This window comes from Akebia trifoliata, chromosome 9 (assembly GCF_017979445.1).
Source record: "Akebia trifoliata isolate Shusen 1 chromosome 9, ASM1797944v1, whole genome shotgun sequence".
Classification (NCBI taxonomy): domain Eukaryota; kingdom Viridiplantae; phylum Streptophyta; class Magnoliopsida; order Ranunculales; family Lardizabalaceae; genus Akebia; species Akebia trifoliata.
Genome location: NC_141383.1, coordinates 2,969,281 through 2,992,421, shown reverse-complemented (window position 1 = coordinate 2,992,421; position 23,141 = coordinate 2,969,281). Strand labels below are relative to the sequence as shown.

The 23,141-nt window shown below is 32.5% G+C and overlaps 2 protein-coding genes across 3 annotated transcripts; both read left to right on the top strand.

The window, feature by feature from the left end:
- The first annotated feature begins 4,758 nt into the window (after positions 1–4,758).
- LOC147394083 (protein C2-DOMAIN ABA-RELATED 4-like) lies at positions 4,759–9,442 on the top strand. Of its 2 annotated transcripts, XM_086454655.1 has the most exons (4): positions 4,829–4,968; positions 5,647–5,702; positions 6,699–6,794; positions 8,991–9,442. In XM_086454655.1, exons 2-4 carry the CDS (start codon positions 5,685–5,687, stop codon positions 9,282–9,284), a joined length of 408 nt encoding a protein of 135 aa, XP_086310781.1. In that variant the 5' UTR covers positions 4,829–4,968; positions 5,647–5,684; the 3' UTR covers positions 9,285–9,442. The 2 variants fall into 2 exon arrangements, with proteins under 2 accessions (XP_086310780.1, XP_086310781.1); XM_086454654.1 differs by lacking the exon at positions 5,647–5,702 and having other exon boundaries at positions 4,759–4,968.
- A 7,271-nt stretch (positions 9,443–16,713) lies between these two features.
- On the top strand, positions 16,714–21,902 carry LOC147394082 (protein C2-DOMAIN ABA-RELATED 4-like). The gene is made up of 3 exons (XM_086453953.1): positions 16,714–16,866; positions 17,701–17,796; positions 21,457–21,902. The coding sequence occupies exons 1-3, from the start codon at positions 16,756–16,758 to the stop codon at positions 21,733–21,735; spliced, it is 486 nt and encodes a 161-aa protein (XP_086310079.1). The 5' UTR covers positions 16,714–16,755; the 3' UTR covers positions 21,736–21,902.
- The last annotated feature ends 1,239 nt before the right edge of the window (positions 21,903–23,141 follow it).

The window sequence follows — 23,141 nt, the reverse complement described above, 5'->3', positions numbered from 1 at the left end:
TCTATGTGTCCATCAGTGACACCTTCATTGTGCTTTTCAACACAATAGATAGGCTCCAGTATGTTTTGTATACTTATCAAAGGGCATACATTATATATGTGAAAGGAACCCAACACATCACAGAAGCAGCAAATGAGGCATCATATATATACAACCCTTAAGGTATGGTCTTGCAAATAACTTTTTCAGACTTACCGTTTATTGCTTAATCCAAACTAGACTTGATGAATTGAGTTACTTAACTGTCAACTTAACTAAGTCAACCGATATATTGTATTAAGATACTTAAATGCTTGGGGGCCTAGTTTAAGTCCAATTCCTTAGGAGATATGCATGGTTAATTAGTATGCTTGGGGGCTTATTTGTGTTGAACCAAATTTTTATTAGAAAGGTCGGATTAACAAATAAATTTGGGGGCTAATTCTATTCCCAACTCAGTCGAGTCTTCAAACTCCATTGAGTTAAGTAGCTTAATTTATAAATCAATTAATAACCCATTGTTGTATGTTTGGGGGCTTAGTTCTAGCTCGTAATAAAGGTCCCATGTAACCCAATTTGTTACTTGAGGAGACTCGATTTAAAAGTAGTATGGGGGCTAACCTCGTACCTAACTTGATTGAGTTTAAGGACTTCGTTGAGGTGAGAGGTTCAACCCATAATTCTAACTCACCAAGATAAAATGATTATATTCTATGAACGTTGTGATCTCCGTTGGTTCAAACTTTTTAGGTCAATTCAGTAAAAATTTTATAAAACGAGAAGGTCGGTTCTTCTTGGACCCGAGTGTCACTCTATGAGGTGAATGGCACGAAATCCAAATAAGGTCGGTTCTTCCTGGACTCGAGTGTCACTCTATGAGGTGAATGACATAAAATCTGAATAAGATCGGTTCCTCAATGGGCCCGAGTGTCCCTCTATGAGGTGAGTGGCACGAAATCCGAATAAGGTCGGTTCCCCAGTAGACCCAAGTATTACTTTTGAAGTGAGTGGCCCAAATCTGAATAACGTAGATTTTTTAGTGGACCCGAGTATTACTCTATAAGGTGAGTAGCACGAAATCCAAATAAAGTCGGTCCCCCAGTGGATTCGAGTGTCATTCTATAAGGTAAGTGGCACGAAATTTGAATAAGGTCGGTCCTCTAGTGGATTCGAGTGTTATTCTATGAGGTGAGTGACACGAAATCCTAATAAGGTCGGTTTCTCCCGGACCCGAGCATTACTCTATGAAGTGAGTGATGTGAAATCCAATACGATTGGTTATTCTATTGATTATCAAAGTCTTGGATTATTTTGGGATCCAAGTTCGATCTGGGATTTCGGTTGATTATTTTATTTATCTAAGTCTTAGATTATTCTAGGATCCAAGTCCAATCTGGGATTTCGGTCGATTCTATTGTTTATCAAAGTCTTGGATCCTTTTGGGATCCAAGCCTTATCTAGGACTTCGATCGGTTATTCTACTATCTAAGTCTTGGATCGTTTTGGGATCTAAACCCGATCTGGGATTTTGATCGATTCTGGTATTATTTATCAAAATCTTAGATCACTTTAGGATCCAGCTCGATCTAGGATTTCGATTAGTTCTTCTATCATTTATCAAAGTTTTGGCTCATTAAGGAAATCAAGTCCAGCTCACGGTCAAGTCTATTATTGAAACATCTACTTATTATGGGAGTCCAACTAAGTTTAATGTCAAGTTCGCAAAAAATAATCTCAGGGGATCAAGAATCATAATAATTCGATGGTGCTCAATCAAGTTAGAAATATTTCTTGAAGGTGGATCTCAATACATCGATCTCCACCTTCAAGAGGGAGCTATGTGGAGGGATAAAATCGTCTATTGTTCATTCGTACTATTAACATGCATCCCGAGGTAAACATGTGTAATTATTTGAAGAGTTTTATCTTATTAAGGAAGAATCTTAATTTAAGAGGATTCTTCCTCTTTTTTTATGTAATTGTTAATTTGGATAGGGCAATATGGTCAATTGTAACCCAATTAGGGTTAGGACTCTTCTTAGGATTTTTCTATTTAAAAGCCTGGAGGCCATTGTAAAAAAAAAGAAGGTAGAAGAAGAGGGAGAGGGGAGGAGGAAAAGAGAGAAAAATGTAAAGGAAGAAGGAGAGGAGGCTATGTAACCGTAAAATTCATAGTGAAACGACTCCCCAACCCATGAACGTAGGCATGTTTGCCGAACCACATAAAAAATCTGTCTTCCCTATTTTTTCATGTTTTTATTATTATTATTTTGTAATTTGAATGTCAAAATCGTGATCGATGTCGATTTATCACAAAATCTGCCTCCACAGTTGTTATTTTTTGCTTGTTTAAAAAATTCAGCCTTGGAGAGGTAACTAGAACCCTTCCCCTTGATAGGCTTAGGTGTATGTAATCTCTCTTAGATGGACCCAAGATCACTTTAACCCCATCATTCCAAAATGTATAAGTGTTCTTATATCCATCATGGACAGCCCTTCGATCACATTGCCATGGTCTTCCCAACAAGAGGTGGCAAGCATCCATTTGCACAACATCACACCAGACACTATCTTGACAAGCTTTACCAATAGAAAATGAAATTAAGCATCGATTATCAACATTTACCTCATTTCCCTTCTTGAATTGTGCAAGCTTGTATGGTGATGGCATTTTTTCAAGTTTCAGCTTCAAATCTTCTATCTTCTATCTTCTCTTATGAGACCACATTGTCACAACTCCCTCCATATATGATTAAATTATTATAAAATTTATAGTTTTATTCATATATTTTAAGGATAAGGTTTGAACTCAAGACCTCTTGAGTGTTACTTATAAAGAGTAGAGATTTCCTTATTTGGTGGAATATAAACTAAAAGAGTTTTTTTTTTTTTTTCCTTTTTTGTATAAATTAAAAGTCAAAGATTCTCTTTGCTTTCTTGGTTATAAGAGTTGTAAAGACAACTCTTCAAATCTTTAGTCCCACATAAGATAAATTAAGAATAGTTTTCAAATTATAAATAATCATTTTCTTTTTATTGCTTGAGTGTATGAAAGAGAGAGAGAGAGAGAGAGTCTGGGCCTCGCGCGCACATGGGGGCCCAAGGCATCGTGAGACTGCAACCCATTGTGTTTGGGGCTAACCTGTCAGAAAATCTTAATACGCGTGTCCGCATTCCATGCGCGTGCAGGGAGTGTAAATCTCAAAATTTAAGCCTCATGTAGATGCATGTAAAATGCCTAATATCATTTATAATCAAATTACACTTCCTATAGGTTGACACGTTGTGTGGAAGATGTTATTACATAATCAATCAATTTCTTCAACTCGAGTCATTCATGATCCTTTGAATCACAAAGCCTCTCCTTGGTTACTCCAGGTGACCTCATCATCTTTGTAATCATCAAAGATTCCTTTGTTGACTCCACTTCTTCAACCAGATTTATGAACTTCTTATTTGGGCACTCTGAAGCAATATGACCCAAGCCCAAGCATTTGAAGCACTTTATCATCTTGTCATTAGTGTTGACAATTTCAGGCTAGGCCTCGCAAATGGTTCCTTTTGTTGGGGTTCACGACTATTAGAACCACTCCCAAATCTGCTAGATTTTTGTCTTAGTTGTTTTTCCACCTTGATGGCCAACTTATATACATCATCATATGTCCAATAAGACTGCAATGTAACAACATCATGAATATCCCTTCGCAACCCACCAAGATAATGTGCAATAGTTTTTTCCTCCAGTTCCTCAACCCCACAACTAACCATAAGTAGATCAAACTCCTCAGTATACTCATCAATCGACTTGCTTCCTTGCTGAAAATTATACATATTCATGTACCACTCTTGAAGATAATTTTCAGGCAAGAACTTCTTCCTTAATTCCTTCATTTTATCCTAGAAAGTAATTTTTTATTTCCCCAATCTTTCTCGTCAGGTCTTCAATTGCTCCCACCAAGCTAATGCATATTTCTTTAGTTTGATAGTTTACAATTCAAACTAAGCAATAGTTTTGTCAAAGGCCTAGGTCAGAACGAGAGGAGATAAAAATAAAAAGCTTAAAGCTTTACTTGTTGGTAAGTCTATTATCAAAAAGGAAATTGATGAACCAAAGACTTACCTGGGAAATATATATATATATTTGAAGGGAAATGTTCAACACCCAATCATTTTTGTCCTACATGGTTTAGAAGTTTTGAAATGGGCTAATTTTTGGTGAGGATGATCTCTACGGTTAGAAGATCATCATCACTAAAAATCAGCTCATTCCAAAACTTCTAACCTCATATTTACAAGTTGTAAAATCGTGGATCGTCCATTTTTTGTAAATCATTTTTTATGGGATTAGAAGTTTTGGAATGTGCTGATTTTTTATGAGAATGATCTCCTAACCGTAGAGATTTTCCTCACCAAAAATCAGTCTATTCCAAAACTTCTAACCCATGTAAAACAAAAATGATTGGGCAAATGGTTGGGTGCCGAACGGGACTCATATTTGAAATCCTTACAAAAGCTAAATTTGACCTAGTCACCCAAATATTAAATGCAAAGTACCACAAGCAACTACTGCAACTTCACTAGTCTTGAAAACCTAGAGACTTTCTCACCTCTCTCTCTCTTTGACCTTCTCTTGGAAGTACTCATGTCTTTAGAATCTGAAATGTCCCTCAGAGAAGATAAGGTGAAGTTTCAAGTGATCCTTACCCTCCATAAAAAAATGAAACCCTTCTGCGAGGGTCCATTAAGTAATTTCCCCTAAAATATATATACGGAGGACTTGTTGACTTGTTCAATGGATTCTCAAACTTGAAGGTCGTCGGCACCTACCAATCCTAATTGTATTTTTTTCTTCTTCATTTGCTTCTGCTTCATTGTTTAATGGAATATTACCTGGATCTTCTTAGAATTCGAGTTCATCGAGGCATTAATCTTGCTATCCGTGATCATCGTAGTAGTGATCCTTATATAGTGATCAAGATGGGCAAACAGGTGAAATTAGAAAACCAACCTACTCGTCACTTAGCTCTATTTTGTTTGTGATTCCAATTTAATTGGTTTCTATTGTTCCATATTTTATTTTCTTGTTCATGGTTGATCAACATTATGACGTGTTTCTTCAGTTTGTGGTTCTGATTGAGCCATGTTTGGATCCTGTCTTCTGTTACCTAAAAAAAACAAAACCCATATCTGTTTTCCCTAAAGGGTTTTTTTCTTTGAATAATCTTTTATTTAAGAATTAGTCCAAAACCCATATCTTTTTTATTTTTTTATTATTTTTTATTATTTTTATTCATTGATTGATTCATTGTCGTTGTCGTTGTCGTTGTTGTTGAATCGAAGGATTTTTCTTACTTTGGGTTGTTTTCCATTAAGGTACATATCACTGATTTTCGTTGCAGATGTTGTATCAAAGGATTTTTCTTACTTTGGGTAATTTTCTATTGAAGAATTAGTCCAAAACCCATATTTTAAATGAGTCCAAAATCTACAAATTAAGGATTCTACCTATTATGCACCATCCCTTTCTTCATACGATTCAATTTTTCAGTTCCTCTCTGGATCACAACAGCTGATTCAAAAAAAAAAAAAAATTGTCTCCAATTAAAGAAAGTTTATGTGTTACTTCTGGATTAGTGCATAGGTTTTGACATTTTCCAACTGATTTAGGTTGGTGCTGAGGTAGACAAGGGCTTGGCTCACATGTCATGAACATAGTAACCAAGGTAGGATTCAACAATAATTTGATGGTTTGAAGGGGAGGGGGAGGGGTTCAATTTGACTTTTTTTTTTATCGGTCATTCAATTCTATTTAATTTGGATAAATCCCAAAAATTTTCAAAAGAAGAATGAGGGATTATATAAATGATGTTTTTGGTTTCTTCCTGAAAACTCATCATCTTCAACCTCCCTAACGCTATCTTGTTTTTGAGATTTGATAGTTGTGGAAGATATGTCTTGACATTAAAGGGTCGAAATTTTATCCTAGAGGTTGAAGATAATGGGATTTTAGGTAAAAATAAAGCTTCTTTTGGAAATGAAAAATGGCATTTAATATAACTTTTGAAGAAGAGGAATAAAGGTTAAGGTGACGTTTCTTAGGAAAGAATTAAGTTTTCAGGAAAAAAAAAAAAAAAGATCAATGAACCTTGAAATGAAAAAGAAGAAGAAAACAGGGCAGCAGATGGAGAGAGGTGGTGTTTGGGGGGTTTTAGGAAAAAAAAATAACAAATTGAAGCCCTTACAAAAAATTTATTTATTTATTTTTTCTCAAATTCATCGAATTTTATGATTATTTTTTTAGGGTTATGTGTAAGGAAAATCCTCCACCCACTTGGATAGCTGTTTAGAAACCGTGGATAAATTTCATAGAAAACTTGTAACTTGATCTATAAAATTTCATGCATGACCTTGGATAGATCATTTTCACATCCAAGTGTATGGCATTCCCTTTGTTCCTTCCTTGATCAGATTCAATAATGACAAAATAACATTTTGAGAGAACGAGTATCTCTTTGAAATCCAAAAGGTATCTCAGTCAATCCAAAGGGCGATCATCAATTATATTGAGTTGAACATAGAAAGTGAGAATTGATAATTTAAAAAAAAATTATGTCTTGAAATTTAGTTGTCCCTCCATTTAATTCTATTTCAAGCCATGTCGTCTATTAATTTGATTGTATTTTGTGCTTTTATTCTCATATTGTATAAATTTGATGCAGGAATTGAAGACCAGTGTGATGAAAAAGAATCTCAATCCAGAGTGGAATGAAGAGTTAACGTTTTGTGTTACAGATCCCGATGTTCCAGTAAGGCTTGTAAGTATTCTCCTCTACATGCTCTGGTTGTTTCCTTCAAATGTAGGTGTATAAAGTCCAATTTTCCAAAAGAACAATTATACTTCTATTAATATTGAGTAATCTTAGAGTATATTGATGATGCACAGTAATAAGGTGAAATGTGATACACGAAATCATTATTTATGTGATTAGGTTAAGAATCTGTTAGGATTAGGATAAGAATGGATCTGATTAGATTACATTAGATTTCCTTAAGATTTATGTTTTCTATCTAAACCTTATGGGTTCTTGTAATTGATCATCCTAGAATAATCAAATCTGATTATTTCACATAGTATATGAACGGGTCATCCATTGGCATGTGCTATTCTGATTGTCTCTCTTGCAAAATGTTCTTCGGCTGGCAATGGTACCACCACGCTGGCGGATCCGCCTTGTGTGTTTTACACTGATTCACCCATTATGTGTGCAACCACTGTCTTATGCAAAACAAAAACAACTAATCACTGCCAATCCATTTAACGAAGTGTCATCAACAGGCGTTTGATTTTGAATAGTTACCTTTCAAGTGTTTCAGCTGAATGTAGCATGGACTGGATCAAGAAAACCTCTAGACAATAAGGCTATTGTGAGCAATCTGAAACTTTTGGTTCCATTAGTGAGAAGAAAGGAAAATGCACTAGAAATAAGGATACATCTGCAAGAGTGCATTGAAGCCATATGGAGAGTAACTGTCTAAATATCACCATGTTTTATATCAGTCCTTGATTCCTCTTTAGCCTAATCCAGCACTATCCCCCAGTCTTTTGCCAATCACACCCATAAATGCAAAGCAACTTTTCAACTTTTAATCTTGAAACCACCAATTAGAACCGCCAATTCTCAAGTTAGTTCTCTGTGCACTATGCAAAACTAGCCCAGCTGTAGGAGCCCATGATCAAATTCGTTCAAATCTATATGTTTCAGCCCATTTGAAGAAAAAAAAAAAAAAAGGGTTATTAACGCCCAAACTAGACGAATCGGTGAGCCCACACTGGAGCCATATTGAGACCATATAAGACCCAAAAGAGGCAATGGCCAATAATTGAGCCCACATGGGCGTCTACATTGAGTCTTGTTAAGGTCCAAAAGAGACCTTCGAATCTTGATTCTTCTAGGTTGCTCATTCAGCTTTAAATTTCTTTGCTACGATATAGGCCATATAATCGTCAAGATATTTCATCATCAACACTTCTTCGTGAAGCAAGATCACACATCAAAGACAGAGATCAAAGTTGGAGGTGTTAGTTTTCAAGGTTTTAGATTTTGCAAACTCACATCGATCCTTCATCGCCATGAGTTTGAGGGAGGGTGTTAGAGTATATGAATAATGCACTGTTATTAGGTGAAATGTTATACACCAAATCATGATCTATGTGATTAGGTTAAGAATCTGTTATGATTAGGATAAGAATGGATCTAATTAAATTATATTAGATTTCCTTAAGATTTTATGCTCTATATAAACCTTATGGTTTCTTGTAATCGATCATCCTAGAATAATCGAATCTGATTTTTCACAAGTAACTTACGAGCACTTGCACAAGTTCTAAAATTAAAGACTGGTTTCAAACCTTAAATTTATATTTTTGGGTTTAAGTAGATAAAATGATCAAGTTTAAACATGAGAGCTGCTATTAACACACAAAATTTTACTTGTAACACACTAAATTATATGCAGACAGCTGTTTATGTTCAAAAGAATTGGTTTGTTGTAAGTAAAAGTTGGTGTGCCAATAGAATCTCTCTTAAACATTCTTTTCTTTTATTGGTTTTAGTAAAAGATGATTGGATAATATTTTAGATGACTTGGTGCTCATTTCTTCTACATTTGTCTATATAACTCTTCTGCAAACCATTGATTTTGTTAACATGTCTGCTTGTCTGCATCGAAAAGTAAATCTAACGAACAACTTATTAAGAGGTTAACTTATTAGATTTAAATTTAAATTTAAAAACATAAACAAATGGTTTGTATGAGAAAGATTTTAAAAGTTCAGATTGGATGAGAAACAGAACTACTTCATTCTTTTTCTTAATTTTATTGTACCTTCCCTCGTAATTTTTGTTACATAAGAATTCAAAGTTTGATGGAATCAAATTTACCCAATTTAACATGAAAAGTTATAATTCAATTCCTCTCCTCATAGCCATCATCTTATGAGTAATTTGCAGGAAGTTTTCGACAAGGATACATTCACCGTAGATGACAAAATGGGAGATGCGGAGTTCGATATTAGACCATATATAGAAGCTGTAAAGATGAACTTGGAAGATCTTCCAAGTGGTACAATAATCCAAACAATGTTGCCGAGCAAAAAAAACTGCTTATCACAGGAGAGCCATATTTTATGGAAGGATGGAAAGGTTGTTCAAGATTTATGTTTGAGACTGAGAAATGTGGAATGTGGTGAAGTGGAGGTCCAATTGCAATGGATTCGCATTCCTGGTTCTATGGGTTTGTTGTAATCATGTACTGCCACTCATGAATAATGTATTAGCTTCTTTCATAGAAAAATGGTGTTCTTATGAATTTTATGGTACATTAAATGAAATTTTGTAAAAGAATGTAATTATGTTATCCATTTGAAGAGTTTACTAAGAGTACTGGATGGGATGCATTGTAATGAGGTGTACAATAATCTAAAGTATGGTTTAAATCCAAGATCAAAATAAAAAAATTCATCAAGTTTGGGATTGTCTTAAATGGTTTTATTTTATTTTTCGCAGAATATCCTCACATCCTTTGGGATGGGACTAGATCCTTAGGATCGCATGAACCCCGATCTCTAGTTTAACCACTGAACCAACCCCCTTAGAGTTATTGTCTTGAAATATTACATAATGTTTCGATCATGAATGCTTCTTCTCTAATATTTATTTTTGGTAGAATTATGCCAAACCTTTATCCAATTTTATTTATTTATTTATTTATTTTTTTGTGTGTCGTTTTCTAAAATTTAATATTAGCTACAACACATACAACTTAGCCGACTTTTCAAAGTGACTATGACAATGCTATATTTAATCGGAAAGAGAATTAAGGACACGAGGTCATGATATTTTGAAACTAACCAATAATAATAATAAGGGTCATGCTGAAGTGACATTGATATTAACATTGTTTCACACATTGCTGATGTAGAGGAATGTACAAAATCATATATTCTTTTCACTCATATCTCTGTGAAAAGCATCTATGATTTCGTATCCAAATCCATATCAACAATGTGTAAAATGAAGTCAATTTCTATGTCATTTTAGCATTTTCATATTATTATAATAATGATAAAGCTTCTAGGAAATAGAAGAAAGGAGATAAATTAGATATCGTTGACACTAAAATTGCTTAATATATGAGTAAATGATTTATTATAAGATGTATAGTGATAGACAACAATCATCTCCCTTAAAAAATATTTTTATTTTATTTTATCCATGAGCCCTTTTTTTAAGAGTTCAGTAACTCAGTGTTAGAAGAATTTGAACTCAGGTCTCTGGTATCATCACCCAAAGACTTTACCAATACTAAGTAAGTTGACACTTACATCTCCCTTTAACAATTACGATGGAAATTAGTAAATTACATTTGATTAGCTCAGTTAGAATTTAGTTTTTAATGATTTATATATATTTGTTGTGAGAAAAAAAATTATTTAAGAAATGTGATATTATCACATCAAAGAAAATATACAAATAAACCCCACAAGTGATTTTATAATAAAATCAATTTCTAAGTGAATTAGATTTTGTGACTGTTGCATGTATCCATTTACCTATCATATGATTTTATAATAAAATCACTTATAGGTTTACTCATATTATTATGGTGTGGTAATATCACAGCCCATATTTTAAATTAAATGCATACTAACAATTAATTTTAAAAGAAATTTTTTTGAATTTTGGATTGTTAATAAACAACATTTTTTCCTTCCCCTATCCAAATATATATTTAGATTATTATTAAAAAATGATAGTAAACTAATGTGGGACAGATACCTGCGAAAGTATATATTAATTTATTTACTTTATATCAGAGAACACTAAAAGGTCCGAAACCTGTTGATTGGCCAAGATTTTCAAATTATTGGATAGTTACCTCGGATCATGGACCAATGAATGTGATGGGCTCCTAAGTCATCTCGGTTTCCTATAACCATAAAAGTGAGAAGTCTTACCTGCAGCACCTCAAACTCAAAGTCAAAGCTCTCTTTCTAGAAGGAGATCACCAAAAGTGGATTAAAGGGACTGAAACAAGTTAAATTAGTTTTAATAAATTTGGGAAATTTAGACATACCCCTCCACGTTTTCGACATTTTGGTGAATATATATTTATTCTAACGAAAATGATGTAAATGCCTTCATCTCAATTTATTTTGCAACTATAAATTTTTTGCCCCATTAAACCTATGATTATACTTTTGATAATCAAATTAGTCAATATTTTTGTATGGTACAATATTATCCAAGTGTGTATTTTTGCTTATGTCCTCTTATTATATACAATTTTTTGAAACCTTTGATTATATTATGTTTTGGTGGCTTGCTTACATCTCTTTAAGCACATAACTTCGATACTATGTGGATGTTAATTCCTCTGTACATGATAGGTTGCATTATTTTCTTTTTCTTTCTTTTTTTTTTTTTTTTTTTTTCCAATTATTTGGAGTCATGCATGTCGTTTGTTTACATCATCATTTGCTTGTTACTTGACTAAGCATTGTGTTTGTTTACATCATCATTTGCTTGTTACTTGACTAAGCATTGTGCAAGCAAGAGAAATCACACCAGACTGGAGACAATGTTAGATGAGAGATTTTCTAAAAGTACATTTTTATGAACTACAAGAAGTGGGATCCATTCGCCCAAGAAGAAAGACTTGAATTAGATAATGGGTGAAGAACATGGAGTCCTGAGTGTAAAGTGAGTGTTAGAGAACCAAATGTAACATATTATGATACATGAGATATATTGTATCATATCAATGTATCTCATCTCTAAATGAAGGGAATGTTGGAGAATAATATATATAACAATATCAATTAGGATATTCTACATTAGGAAGTTTTAATAAATTAAAATATTTATGTTAGGCTAGTTTCCTTATCTTAGTTGATACAATTCCTATAAATATCCTATCAGGGTTCATGTAATATTCATCCAAGAATTCTCAACAAAATCAGTTTTCTACAGTAGGCGAACACATTTTCCAAAAAACGAAACCTTCTAAGTGCATCAATTAGGTTCGCGTAAATTGATATTCCATAGATTGACTTGGCAAAAGTCTACAAATAAGTATGATACACTAATTGTGGACATATGCAACCAGACATTCCATGAACATAACAAAAGAGAAGCTTCCATCTCGACACGTGTCACCATTTTTATGATAAATATGACAAGTGCCAAACCAATATGAACTACAATCAAAGACTCCAATACAATAAATTGCAACTACCAAAAGTAAATGTATGCAATTTACACCATCTAAAAGAGGAAAGATTAAGAGTGTACCGCGTCCTCGTGCTTTAGGATAAAGATCTCCGATCTCAGTAATCCCGGCACGAATAGGCATGGCAAACATCAGGCAACCGATGGAGACTATTCTAAACCAACTGATTTAGTCACCCTCCACCAAAAGCCCCTGTGTCGATACCCACCAACCTAGGCTCAATACTCCTCTACCATCAGATCCATCGTGGACGACATCATAGGAGCATCAGGGATATTGAGGGATAAATCATGTTAAAAATACAATTGCTCTCCGAAGTAGTACAAGTAGGACAAACGCCCGATAAGACACAGATAAATCTCTTGCCACAAGTCCCAATTAAAGGCCACTCACACCTCTTGACGCTTTTGAATGGAGTGGGGAAGGTGATAGAGAAGACCTGCAAAACAAAAGGGCAATTAATCCACAGGCACCAAATAAGGAATTTAATTCTACAAAATAAAACAATGCTTACCTCATGGAGACGACACAGATCAAAGTGAGCCTGAGCACTACGAGAGTTATTCTTGATAGTGCGAAGGTCCCTGGTAGCCCAGAAAATGCCAAAGGAATAGCTCTCATTAGGATGGCACATGGTAAGAAAGTAATAGGAAAAGTAGACGTGAGAAAAAAATTGAAAGAGAAAGAACAAAATCATCCTAATGGGCACAAAAAAAAAAAAAAAAGATTCAAGGCCACAAGTCTCAAGATAGAATGTACCTCAATTAATTGCCAGAAGAATCTCGTAGAAATCCCGTTACCGCAAGAAGAAGTAATACCCTCCCCAAACCAGTCAAGGCCACTTAAGATGGTATCATAAATGAGACTCTCCCAGTCGTAGTTGGAAACATAATAAAGGTCTTGGAGGAGAGGAAAGAATCAGGTCATCACTGTGAAGTTGTCTTCCAAGAAGAAACAGCTCTCTAGTAAGCAAATGAAGGAGAGTCGAAAGACTGCAGCAAAGTCATCGTCTCCTCGTCGGACAATATGACCCCGGTGACCTAATGTCGACTAAACAAACAACATGCTCAGATGATGCAACTTGCCGACCTCGGTAACTAGGATGAAATGAGCCCCTATCAAGCCTACAATCTCCTTGATGGTAAGCATGTGAGGGAAGATGGGCTCCCCTTCCATCGTAATCCCCATAATGGGAACGAAGTCTGACAACCTAATGTCAATCTTGGTCTCAGATATATGGAAGGTATGTGTAGTAGGGAGCTATCGCTTCACCATCGCCAAAAAAGATCGGACGATCAGGATCCTCAAAAATGCTCTGAATCTGACCTATTATTTGAATTATATCTTTGTTTTGCATTTAATAAAGAAAAATATATAATTCTTTTATATAAGTTTTAATTTTCATTTGTAAATATATATGATATGCCTTGAATTAAAATCCATAAATCAGAAGTTAGACATATTTTGCAAGGTATATTTTATAACAAACTCTTAATTTCTAATTTCTTTTTTTGAAACATTTTAATTACGTCTATTTTGAAAGTATTTTTAGAATACTTTCAAAATTAGGAAAATAAGTATTTTTAATAAATTCTTTATAATTTTATTTTTTTAATGACTAAAAAAAGAATTTCTTCCTTAATAAAATTTTTAATGATTTTTTGTCGCACTCTATCGATATCATACATCCACATATTTACTTGGCCGGTGATTGATTATCTAATATCCGATTATTGTCTTTTTAGATACATATTTTATATATGTTTGTTCATTTTGGTCATTCCGGTATATATATTAAAATAAGCTAAAATTTTATCGTAATAATTACATATAGCATTTTCAATTTTAATTCCATCCGGATTTACAACATTTATTTATGAAAAATGTTGTTGTGGCTCGGATCGAAGCCATTTCAAGTTTTTTGGGAGACATCATTGCTAGCCTCTTGAGTAAAAGAATTAAAATCATTATTAAACCTCGAGATTAGGTTCTTAAGACTATTATCATAATTTTGAAAATCATCATTATCAAAATTTTGGAGATCCATTATCTAAAAATAATATAATAATAAAAAAAATTGAGACTTGAGAATTAGAGTAAAATAAAAAGGGATAGAAGAAGAGACTATTAATATGAGCAAAGATTAGAATCACTACACCTAGAATTTTGAAAATCTCAATTTTGATCAGATGTCTCTCAACATGCCTATTTGATTGGTTGCAAAGTGTCATGTAGAAGAAAATTTTCAACTTTGAATTTTGAATTCACAAATGCTTGAGATTCTTTGATGTGCTTGAGCCTTAAATTTGCTAATGACTTGATGATCTCAATTTCAATAAATTGAGATAAAACCAAACTAATTGAGGCAAAATCTTAATTTAATAATAAAGAAAACTTTATAAATTGGGAGAATTTGTAGAGATTGGGAGTGGTAGATGTTTTGAGAAGTATATATGGATTTATGATGTTAAGAAAAATGGGGTGAAATGTAAAAAATAAAAATAAATAAATCCATTAAAGGGATGGATGAGTGGGGGAAATTTGTTTATAATAATAATGATGGCGTAACTCTTTATCTCAGTATTCTCATATATACTAATGAAAAATAACTTAAATATTCTCATCTTGACCTAGTATTTATAACTCCTTTGAATTTTCTTTCAAAAAAATCTGTCATCCTCAATCTCTTCAAGTTGATTATCGTCCGATTTTCGATTTGGTGTTTGGTCCTTAGTTCGGTTCTGATCTGGGTTCGGTCTAGCTTTGGAGGGGTAAACCCAAACTCGAATCATTTTTCACTGGTTTTGATTTGATTTAAACCCATTTGGATTTGATTTGGGTTCTATCCAATTTTCGATCGTCGAGTAAAATGTGATGGATGTGATCCTTCCTAGAGTTCAGTCGATTGCTAAATTCTTGATCCTTCCACAGATGACATGATGAAAATATTAAAATTTAATCATTTTACATGAAAATAAATAAGAAAGATCAAAACCTGTTGACTCGTGGCACCGGTTTATAATTTCAACGAGCTAATTAATGGAGCAGTTATCGAAGTCCACATTCTAGAAGCGGATCTCCAGGTAGCCAAAAGAGACCGCAACAAACCCAATTAATTTGAACAAATTTGGGGGATTTGCAGTACACTCCTTCGGGTGGACCGACCATTATGTTTTCAAAATGATGACATATTAAATTAATATAAAAAGACTTAAATACCCTCATCTTATACTTGTAGTAAAAATCCTTGGATTTTTCTTTTCAAAAAATTATGTCATTCTCAATCTCTTCAACTTCATGGTAGATTATTTTTATGGTAAAATTATAAAATAGTAGAGAAACATTGCGAAATTCTTGTTTGATTGCACTGCTCTTTCTAATTTTAAAAATAATAATTTAAAATTTGAATTTTTACCAAAGAGGGAAATTTTATTTTAAATTACTAAAAAAGCCTTTGTTTTTTTATTATTAAACATTACATTTTGAGATGGATATTTGTATAAGTAAATTATTTTCCTAATTGATAAAAAATTTAATTCCAAAAATGGTAACTTACCAATTTTGGAATTAAAATGCAAAATGGGAATTTCACAATTTTCAACAAACGATTTGGTAAATTAAATTTAGCTATTCAACGTCACCTTCAAATCATTGTTTTCTACTCACCTTAGCCTATTGTGGAAAACCCTTGATTTTTCTCCCCAAAAATCTATTTTATCATCGAGGTCTAGAAGATTGAAATAGACAGAACTTTTAATAAGATAAAGATAATTCTTTTTTTACAAAGATATTAAATATAACTAGTTTTAGAAAGAAAGTAGGCACGGACATTTTCTTAGGGTTAAAGGGATAAAAGAGGAAAGATTGTAAAATTAGAAAAGTAATATTGAAAAATGGGATAAAAAATGAAAGATAATAAAATTAGAAGAATATTTACTGAAGGGAGAGGAGAGAAAAAAAAAGATAATAAAACTAAAAGGGATGAAGAGTAAAGGCATTAAAGTGGGGTAGTATAGACCTCACTCCATTGTAATTGGAGTGCCACATCTATACACCTATCAATTATAATTGGAATGGCACCTACCGTTGTATTTTATTATGTAGATATGAAATGTTTTTTTAACTACCAAATAGGAGATAAAGATATTTAAGTCATTTTCTTAGTCTATTAGAGTAGACCAAGGTCAAGGGGCATGTCATCAGTTTGAAAACATGAGGGGTACCTCAAATATTAACCAAAACATGCATCGAGGGTTAGGTCTAAAATCTCAATCACCGAAAAAAGGCTACAGTCACTACTCAGCAACTAAATGAACTTGGTTGACTATGCACTCCAAATCATTAATAAAGTATTTGCTCATCTCTACCGTTTCTAAATATATAAGTAGAGGATTTGTTGTTCAATGGAGTCTCAAACTTAAAAGTCTCACTCCCTCCATATTCATTTTTCTTTTTCTTCTTCATTTTCTTTAACTTCATTATTTAATGGAAAATTATTTGGGACTTCTTAGAATTCGGGTTCATCGAGGCATTAATCTGGCCATCCGTGATCTTCGTAGTAGTGATCCTTACATGGTGATCAAGATGGGCAAAGAGGTGAAGCTAGAAAACCAACTTACTCACTTAATTCTATTTTGTCTGTAATTCCAAGTTAATTGGTTTCTTTTAATCCATATTTTCTTGTTTATGGCTCCATTTTTAGATCCTGTGTCCCAAATGCATATCTTTTGTTTTTGTATTTTTTTTAAACTATAATTGATTGATTCGTTATTGTTAGTGTAGTTGTTGTATCAACGGATTTTTCTTACTTTGGGTAGTTTTCCATTCAAGAATTAGTCCAAAACCCATATATCTGATTTCGTTTGTTGTTTTTGTATTAAAGGATTTTTTGTACTTTGGATAATTCTATATTTAAGAATTAGTTTAAAATGGGTCCAAAATCTACAGATTAAGAATCCTACCTTTTATGCACAAGGGCCTTCTTCATATTTTTCATTTTTTTTGTCTCTCTAGATCACAACATCCGATTCAATTTTTATCGTCAATTATGAGCCCGTTTGGATACACACAAAAGTAATTTTTTGACTTTTGAAAGTTAAAAATATGTTTGGATTCATTTTAGAAAATTATTTTTAAAAAGTAAAAAATTTATACATTTTAAAAAGTAGAAGGAAATTATTTTTATTTTCTAAAAGTTACTTTCTTTCTAGATATTCTCTATTTGTTACTTTTTATCTAAAAACAGGTTTTAAAAAAGGTTTGTGTTCACTTCTGAACTAGTTCATAGGTTATGACATTGCCCGACTATTCTGTGGTGGTGCTGAGGTGGACAAGGGCTTGATTCAAATTTCGTGAACAGAGTAAACAAGTTAGAATTACTCGACTTGTTAATTAGTTCTGCTATGCTGATATTGTATAAATTTGATGCAGAAATTAAAGACCAGTGTGAAGAAAAAGAACATTAATCCTGAGTGGAATGAAGATTTAACACTTGGTGTCGCAGATCCCAATCTTCCAGTAAAGCTTGTAAGTATTCTCCTCTACATGCTCTCTGGTTATTTGCTTCCAATGTGGTGTAAGTGCATGAAGTCCAATTTTCCAAAAGAACAATTATTCTTTTGTTTATATAATTAACATATGAGCACTGGGACAAGTTCTAAAATTAGAGACTGGTTCGAAATCTCAACTTTATAATTTGGGTTTAAGTAGATAAAACAAGAGAGCTTCTTTTAACACACCAACTTTTACTTGTAACACACCAAACTATATGCAAACTTTAAAGAGAAATTTCTGTAAACATGAGCAAATTACGGCAAAATTCTGGTTCCGGTGCACTGATCATTTTAATTCCCAAACATGTTTTCTAGCGAAATCATCACTTTTATAATCAGCAACCTCACTGTTAAATTACTAGCGAGGTCGCAAGTAATTTTAAGAATGACTTTTATTATATAGTTAGCAAAGCAGCTGATAAATTACTTAGTTAGATCGCAGGTTATGTTACTGTCAAATACCCTTGATATTTTTTTAACAGTGAGTTCAATGATTATAAAAGTTATGAATTTGTTGGAAAACATGTTTTGGGAATTAAAATGAACATTGTACCAGAACTGGAATTTTTCCATGTTCAGCGCACAAAATGGTAATTTATCTTTTATTTTAAAAGGGAATGGTGTGTTGCAAGTAAAAGTTGGTATGTCAATAGAATCTATCTCAAATATTTTTTCCTTCTATCGGTTTTAGTAAAGAGATTTTCCCACAACATGCCCAACTTTTGCAAAAGTTTTGATTCTGGTACACTATTCATTTTAATTCCCAAAACTAGTTTTCAAGCAAGTTCGTTGGTAGGTATTGTAATTCTAAGGTACGATCTTACTAATAAAAAAGTGACTCTTAAATGGTTACTAGTGATTTCATCCTTTTATTTTATTGGCGGCATCGTCACTTTAAATTATAATACCTACAAGAGAACTAGCTCCAAAACATGTTTTGAGAATTAAAATGAACAGTGTACCGGACTCAAAATTTCGTCATATTCGACACACAAAATGGTAATTTCCCTTTAGTAAAAGATTACTGAAGAATAGTTTAGATAACTTGGTGCTGATACTTTCTACATTTGGTCTATGAATTTGCTGAGACCATTGCCTCCCTACTTGCAAAATGTTTCTCATGTTTAAGCCTACCATGAGAGAGATTTTTTTTAAGCTAGTTGACAGCTTAAACAGAGCTTCTTGTTGATATCTGCTTATATCCACCCTTAGTTACCTCCAATCTTTCTTTTTCCTAATTTAGCAATGTTATGGTCTCTCAATTTGATTAATTCATCATCATTGAAACCTTATTGAATACCCGATGGTCGGCTGAACTTGTTCCAATGCCAAGGGTGGAGCCAAAATTATGTCCAGTTGGGGGCAACTAAGAGTGGAAATTTTTTGTAGAGACAAATAAGAAAAAATTAATTTTTGTGGCGGTGGTAGTGGCAAATTCTTATATCCAATGCTATTATATGTCACAATAGCTCATAAATACTTAAAAGACTTTGAAAATTCTTGTGGGGATTGCTCCCACTGTAAGTTTGCCCTTGAATCCCATTCCTCCATTCAATTCTATTTAACGTCGTATCAATAGTTAAAAAGTTAGGTGTTGTTTGTTAAACTGAAAAAAATAAGTGCTTAATAGCATTAAGCGCTGAAACTTATAAGCGCTAAATTTAAGTGCTGAAAAGGTTGTTTGTTTAGATGTTGAATCATGTTTGTTACATATTGCTGAAACTGGTAAATTGTCTTTGTTACCCTTACAATCATATCAGACATTGTTTGCATGTTTCAAATGCTTATTTATTATCAAACACAATATAATATATTATTTCTTATAAAATTAAAATATAATTTATTTTTAAATAATAAATAATACTCAAATCTTCAATTCATAAATAATAATTTCTATTTATAAAAGCTCACAAATTTAAAATTAAAAATAATAATGTCATACAAGGCACCAAAATTTGAAATCAACTTTGAAAGAACTTAATTTTGGATGAATAATTTTCGATGGAAATGAAGGATATGTAATTATAAAAGCACCCTATGAATTAATAAGGGCAACCCACACTATAGCCATTTTTTGTTTTGTTTTATATGGGTTAAAGTTTTTGGAGTGAGCAAATTTTTAGTGAGGATGGTCTATATGATCTAGAGATCATCCTCACAAAAATTCAGTCTATTTTAAAACTTCTAACTCGTCAAAAATAGTTTTTTTTTTTAAAAAGGGACAATTTACGGTTCTTGAACTTGTTTTGATAGGGTTAGAAGTTTCAATATGCTGATTTTTTTGTGAGGATGATCTCCTCATTATAGAGATCATCCTCACCAAAAATCAACTCATTCCAAAACTTTTAACCCATATAAGACAAAATAATTTAGTTATGGTGTGGGTTTATTAATTTGTGGGGTGTTTATATACTTATACATGGGATATAAGAGGTAATATCCTTTAAGAATAAGGGCATACTTGTCCATGCTCAAAAAAACAAAAGGCATACTTGTTCATGTTGAAAAAGCAAAGTGCTTACCGCTTCAGCACTTTTTTTCAGCATCAAAATAGTGCTGAATTGTTTTCACTTATTTTCAGTAATAAGCGCTGAAAATATAGAGTAAACAAACGTGCTATTTTGACAAAAGTGCTTAATTTAATTTTTTTCAGCAATAAGCGATGAAAAATAGCGCAAACAAACATTGCCTTAGTCAACGGGAATAGATCCTTGTAACCCCTCTTCCCTGTAGACCTCTGTAGCACTTTCTCTATAGGAGAGAGAGAGAGGCTCATGTTCAAGAAAAATAACAACACAAGTGTGTTGGGTTGATGGCCTAGATTTGATTTAAATATATATATATATATATAATATATATATATATATATATATATAGATTAAGATTGTTAAAATGGACGGTTGCTGTAATCCCAAATTTTCACAGAGGGATATTACAATGTCGTTGATGTGGCGATTTTTCAATAGTCCAATCGCATTATAGAGGATCCGTTCCCACTTTCAACACTCGATTTGAAGTCTCGTCTCATTCATGGACGAGATCAAGTTGTCTTCAATGAGTCAACTTGTCTTGAATAAGATAAATTATTCAACTCGGTTTACAATTATTTATTCATACATATTTATATTAAAGTAATAATGATTTTTTTATTATATAAAATAAGGTAGATTAGAATATGTTTAATCATAAAATCATATTTTATTTAGATGATAAGTATTTAAATTAAAAAAAAAATTATTTGAATTAAAACATCTTAAATCCCAGTTGACTTGGATGAGTTTTACTGACTCGGTCGAGATTTTCAAAATATCGTCCGAGTCATCTCGTTCACCTCACGAGATTTTGCATTGCACATGTGAGATGCCTTGTCTATCCGTCTCGTTCATGGATGATATTGAGATGATTCAGACGAGTTGTCTCGATCCTGGACGAGATTTAAAACCATGAGTGAGATAGATAGTTTGTATGATAAAACTTTAAAAGTTCATGTTTGATAAGGAAAGAGAATTAATTCATTATTTTCTTAATTTTAATTGCACCTGCCCTCATAATTTTGTTACATATGAATTCAAAGTTCGATGGAATCAAATTCATCCAATTTGACATGAAAATTTATTATTCCTCTAATGTTCAGGAAGTTTTCGATAAGGATACATTCACCTTTGATGACAAAATGGGAGACGCAGAGTTTGACATTAAACCATATATAGAAGCTGTAAGAATGAACTTGGAAGGTCTTCCAAGTGGTACTATAATCAAAACAATGTCGCCGAGCAGGAAAAACTGTTTTTCACAGGAGAGCTGTATTATTTGGAAGGATAGAGAGGTTGTTCAAGATTTATGTCTCAGGCTGAGAAATGTGGAATGTGGTGAAGTGGAACTCCAACTGCATTGGATTGACATTAAGCCCTAGTTCTATGGGTTTGTTGTTGTGATGTGTATATCTATATCTACTTGTAGTCATGAATGATGTTCAAACTTCTTTCTTAGAATGATTTGTTCATAGAAAGAGAAAAAATGTAGGGTGAATTACCATTTCGTGAGCTGAATTTGATGAATTTACAATTCCAACTCACTGTTCATTTTAATTATCAAAACGTGAAAGATAATGAATTCGGAGGTTTGAAAGTGACTATTACTATTTCGCAGGTTTCATACGAGATAGTCACTTTAAATTTGCGAAATAGTTACTTTAAAACCTCCGAATTCGTTACCATTCATATTTTGATAATTAAAATGAACTACTAGCCAGAATCGTAAATTCGTCAAAAGTTGATCACTTATTCGTAAATATCCCATAAAGGTGATGGATGGGATGCATTGTAAATGGATTTTCATCTTCCATTTGAAGAGTTAACAAGGAGTACTGGATGGGATGCATTGTAATGAGATGGGTGTAATAATCTATTTGAGTCAACTTGGTGACTAATTTGATTAACTCAAGCAAGTGAAAAAATGTACTAACATATTAATATAAATCACATCTTAAATTTGCAATCGGAATAAAAATCTGAAAATTTTCAAATAATTACTGATATCTTACTTTACTCCCAATACTTTACTAATATTTTTCTTCTTTCCCATTTCATTACAATAGAACAAAATATTCCTTAAAACTTATGAAAATTATAAATGTTACTAAAAATCAATTGTCTCTACACATATTTATTATGTGATATATGACATAGTGGTTGGATGTGGGGAATTATCTGATTTTATTTTGACATGAATTATTTTATATTTATCCAAAAAATAAGAAAAAAATTAACAACAAAATCTGGTGCATATTTTGAGTATTGTAAATCGTATATAGGTTTAAAAATGAACCCAATCTATGGTTGAGAATTTTGTCAACACAAAATTCAAAATCACTAATTTTGTCAATACTATTACACTTGATTTACTTTCATCTTGAACTAATGATTGGATTTTGAATCGCTAAATTTTCTTAATATACATTTTTCTTTATTTTCATTAAAAATTTATAGAAAAAAAATTATTTAACACAATCATATAATCAACTTTAAATCTAAGTGATAATAGATCCTACACAAAATGTTGATATGCACTTCAAAATGTTCATAGACCCTTTTCAAACGTGTTGTAAGAACATTTTGGGTTTAGTACTTCACTGACATAAACAAGGAATATTGTAATTTTATGCGAAAAAACCTATCAATACTTTGAGAAAGTTATACGACACTATATGATTAGATCTATAAACAGAATTGGATCATGCATGAATTCCTAGTTACCGAGACCTGTCACACGAGATGGTTGAACTTGAACAAAAGGAATATATGAAATTTCTTTCCTTTA

What these genes read in the sequence shown, in the direction of transcription:
- LOC147394083 (XM_086454654.1), top strand. Translation starts at nt 4,858, where the DNA reads ATGGAATATTACCTGGATCTTCTTAGAATTCGAGTTCATCGAGGCATT. An exon ending in TGATCAAGATGGGCAAACAG is followed by an intron (nt 4,969 to 6,698) that starts GTGAAATTAGAA and finishes AATTTGATGCAG; the next exon opens with GAATTGAAGACCAGTGTGAT. An exon ending in CCGATGTTCCAGTAAGGCTT is followed by an intron (nt 6,795 to 8,990) that starts GTAAGTATTCTC and finishes AGTAATTTGCAG; the next exon opens with GAAGTTTTCGACAAGGATAC.
- LOC147394082 (XM_086453953.1), top strand. Translation starts at nt 16,756, where the DNA reads ATGGAAAATTATTTGGGACTTCTTAGAATTCGGGTTCATCGAGGCATT. An exon ending in TGATCAAGATGGGCAAAGAG is followed by an intron (nt 16,867 to 17,700) that starts GTGAAGCTAGAA and finishes AATTTGATGCAG; the next exon opens with AAATTAAAGACCAGTGTGAA. An exon ending in CCAATCTTCCAGTAAAGCTT is followed by an intron (nt 17,797 to 21,456) that starts GTAAGTATTCTC and finishes TCTAATGTTCAG; the next exon opens with GAAGTTTTCGATAAGGATAC.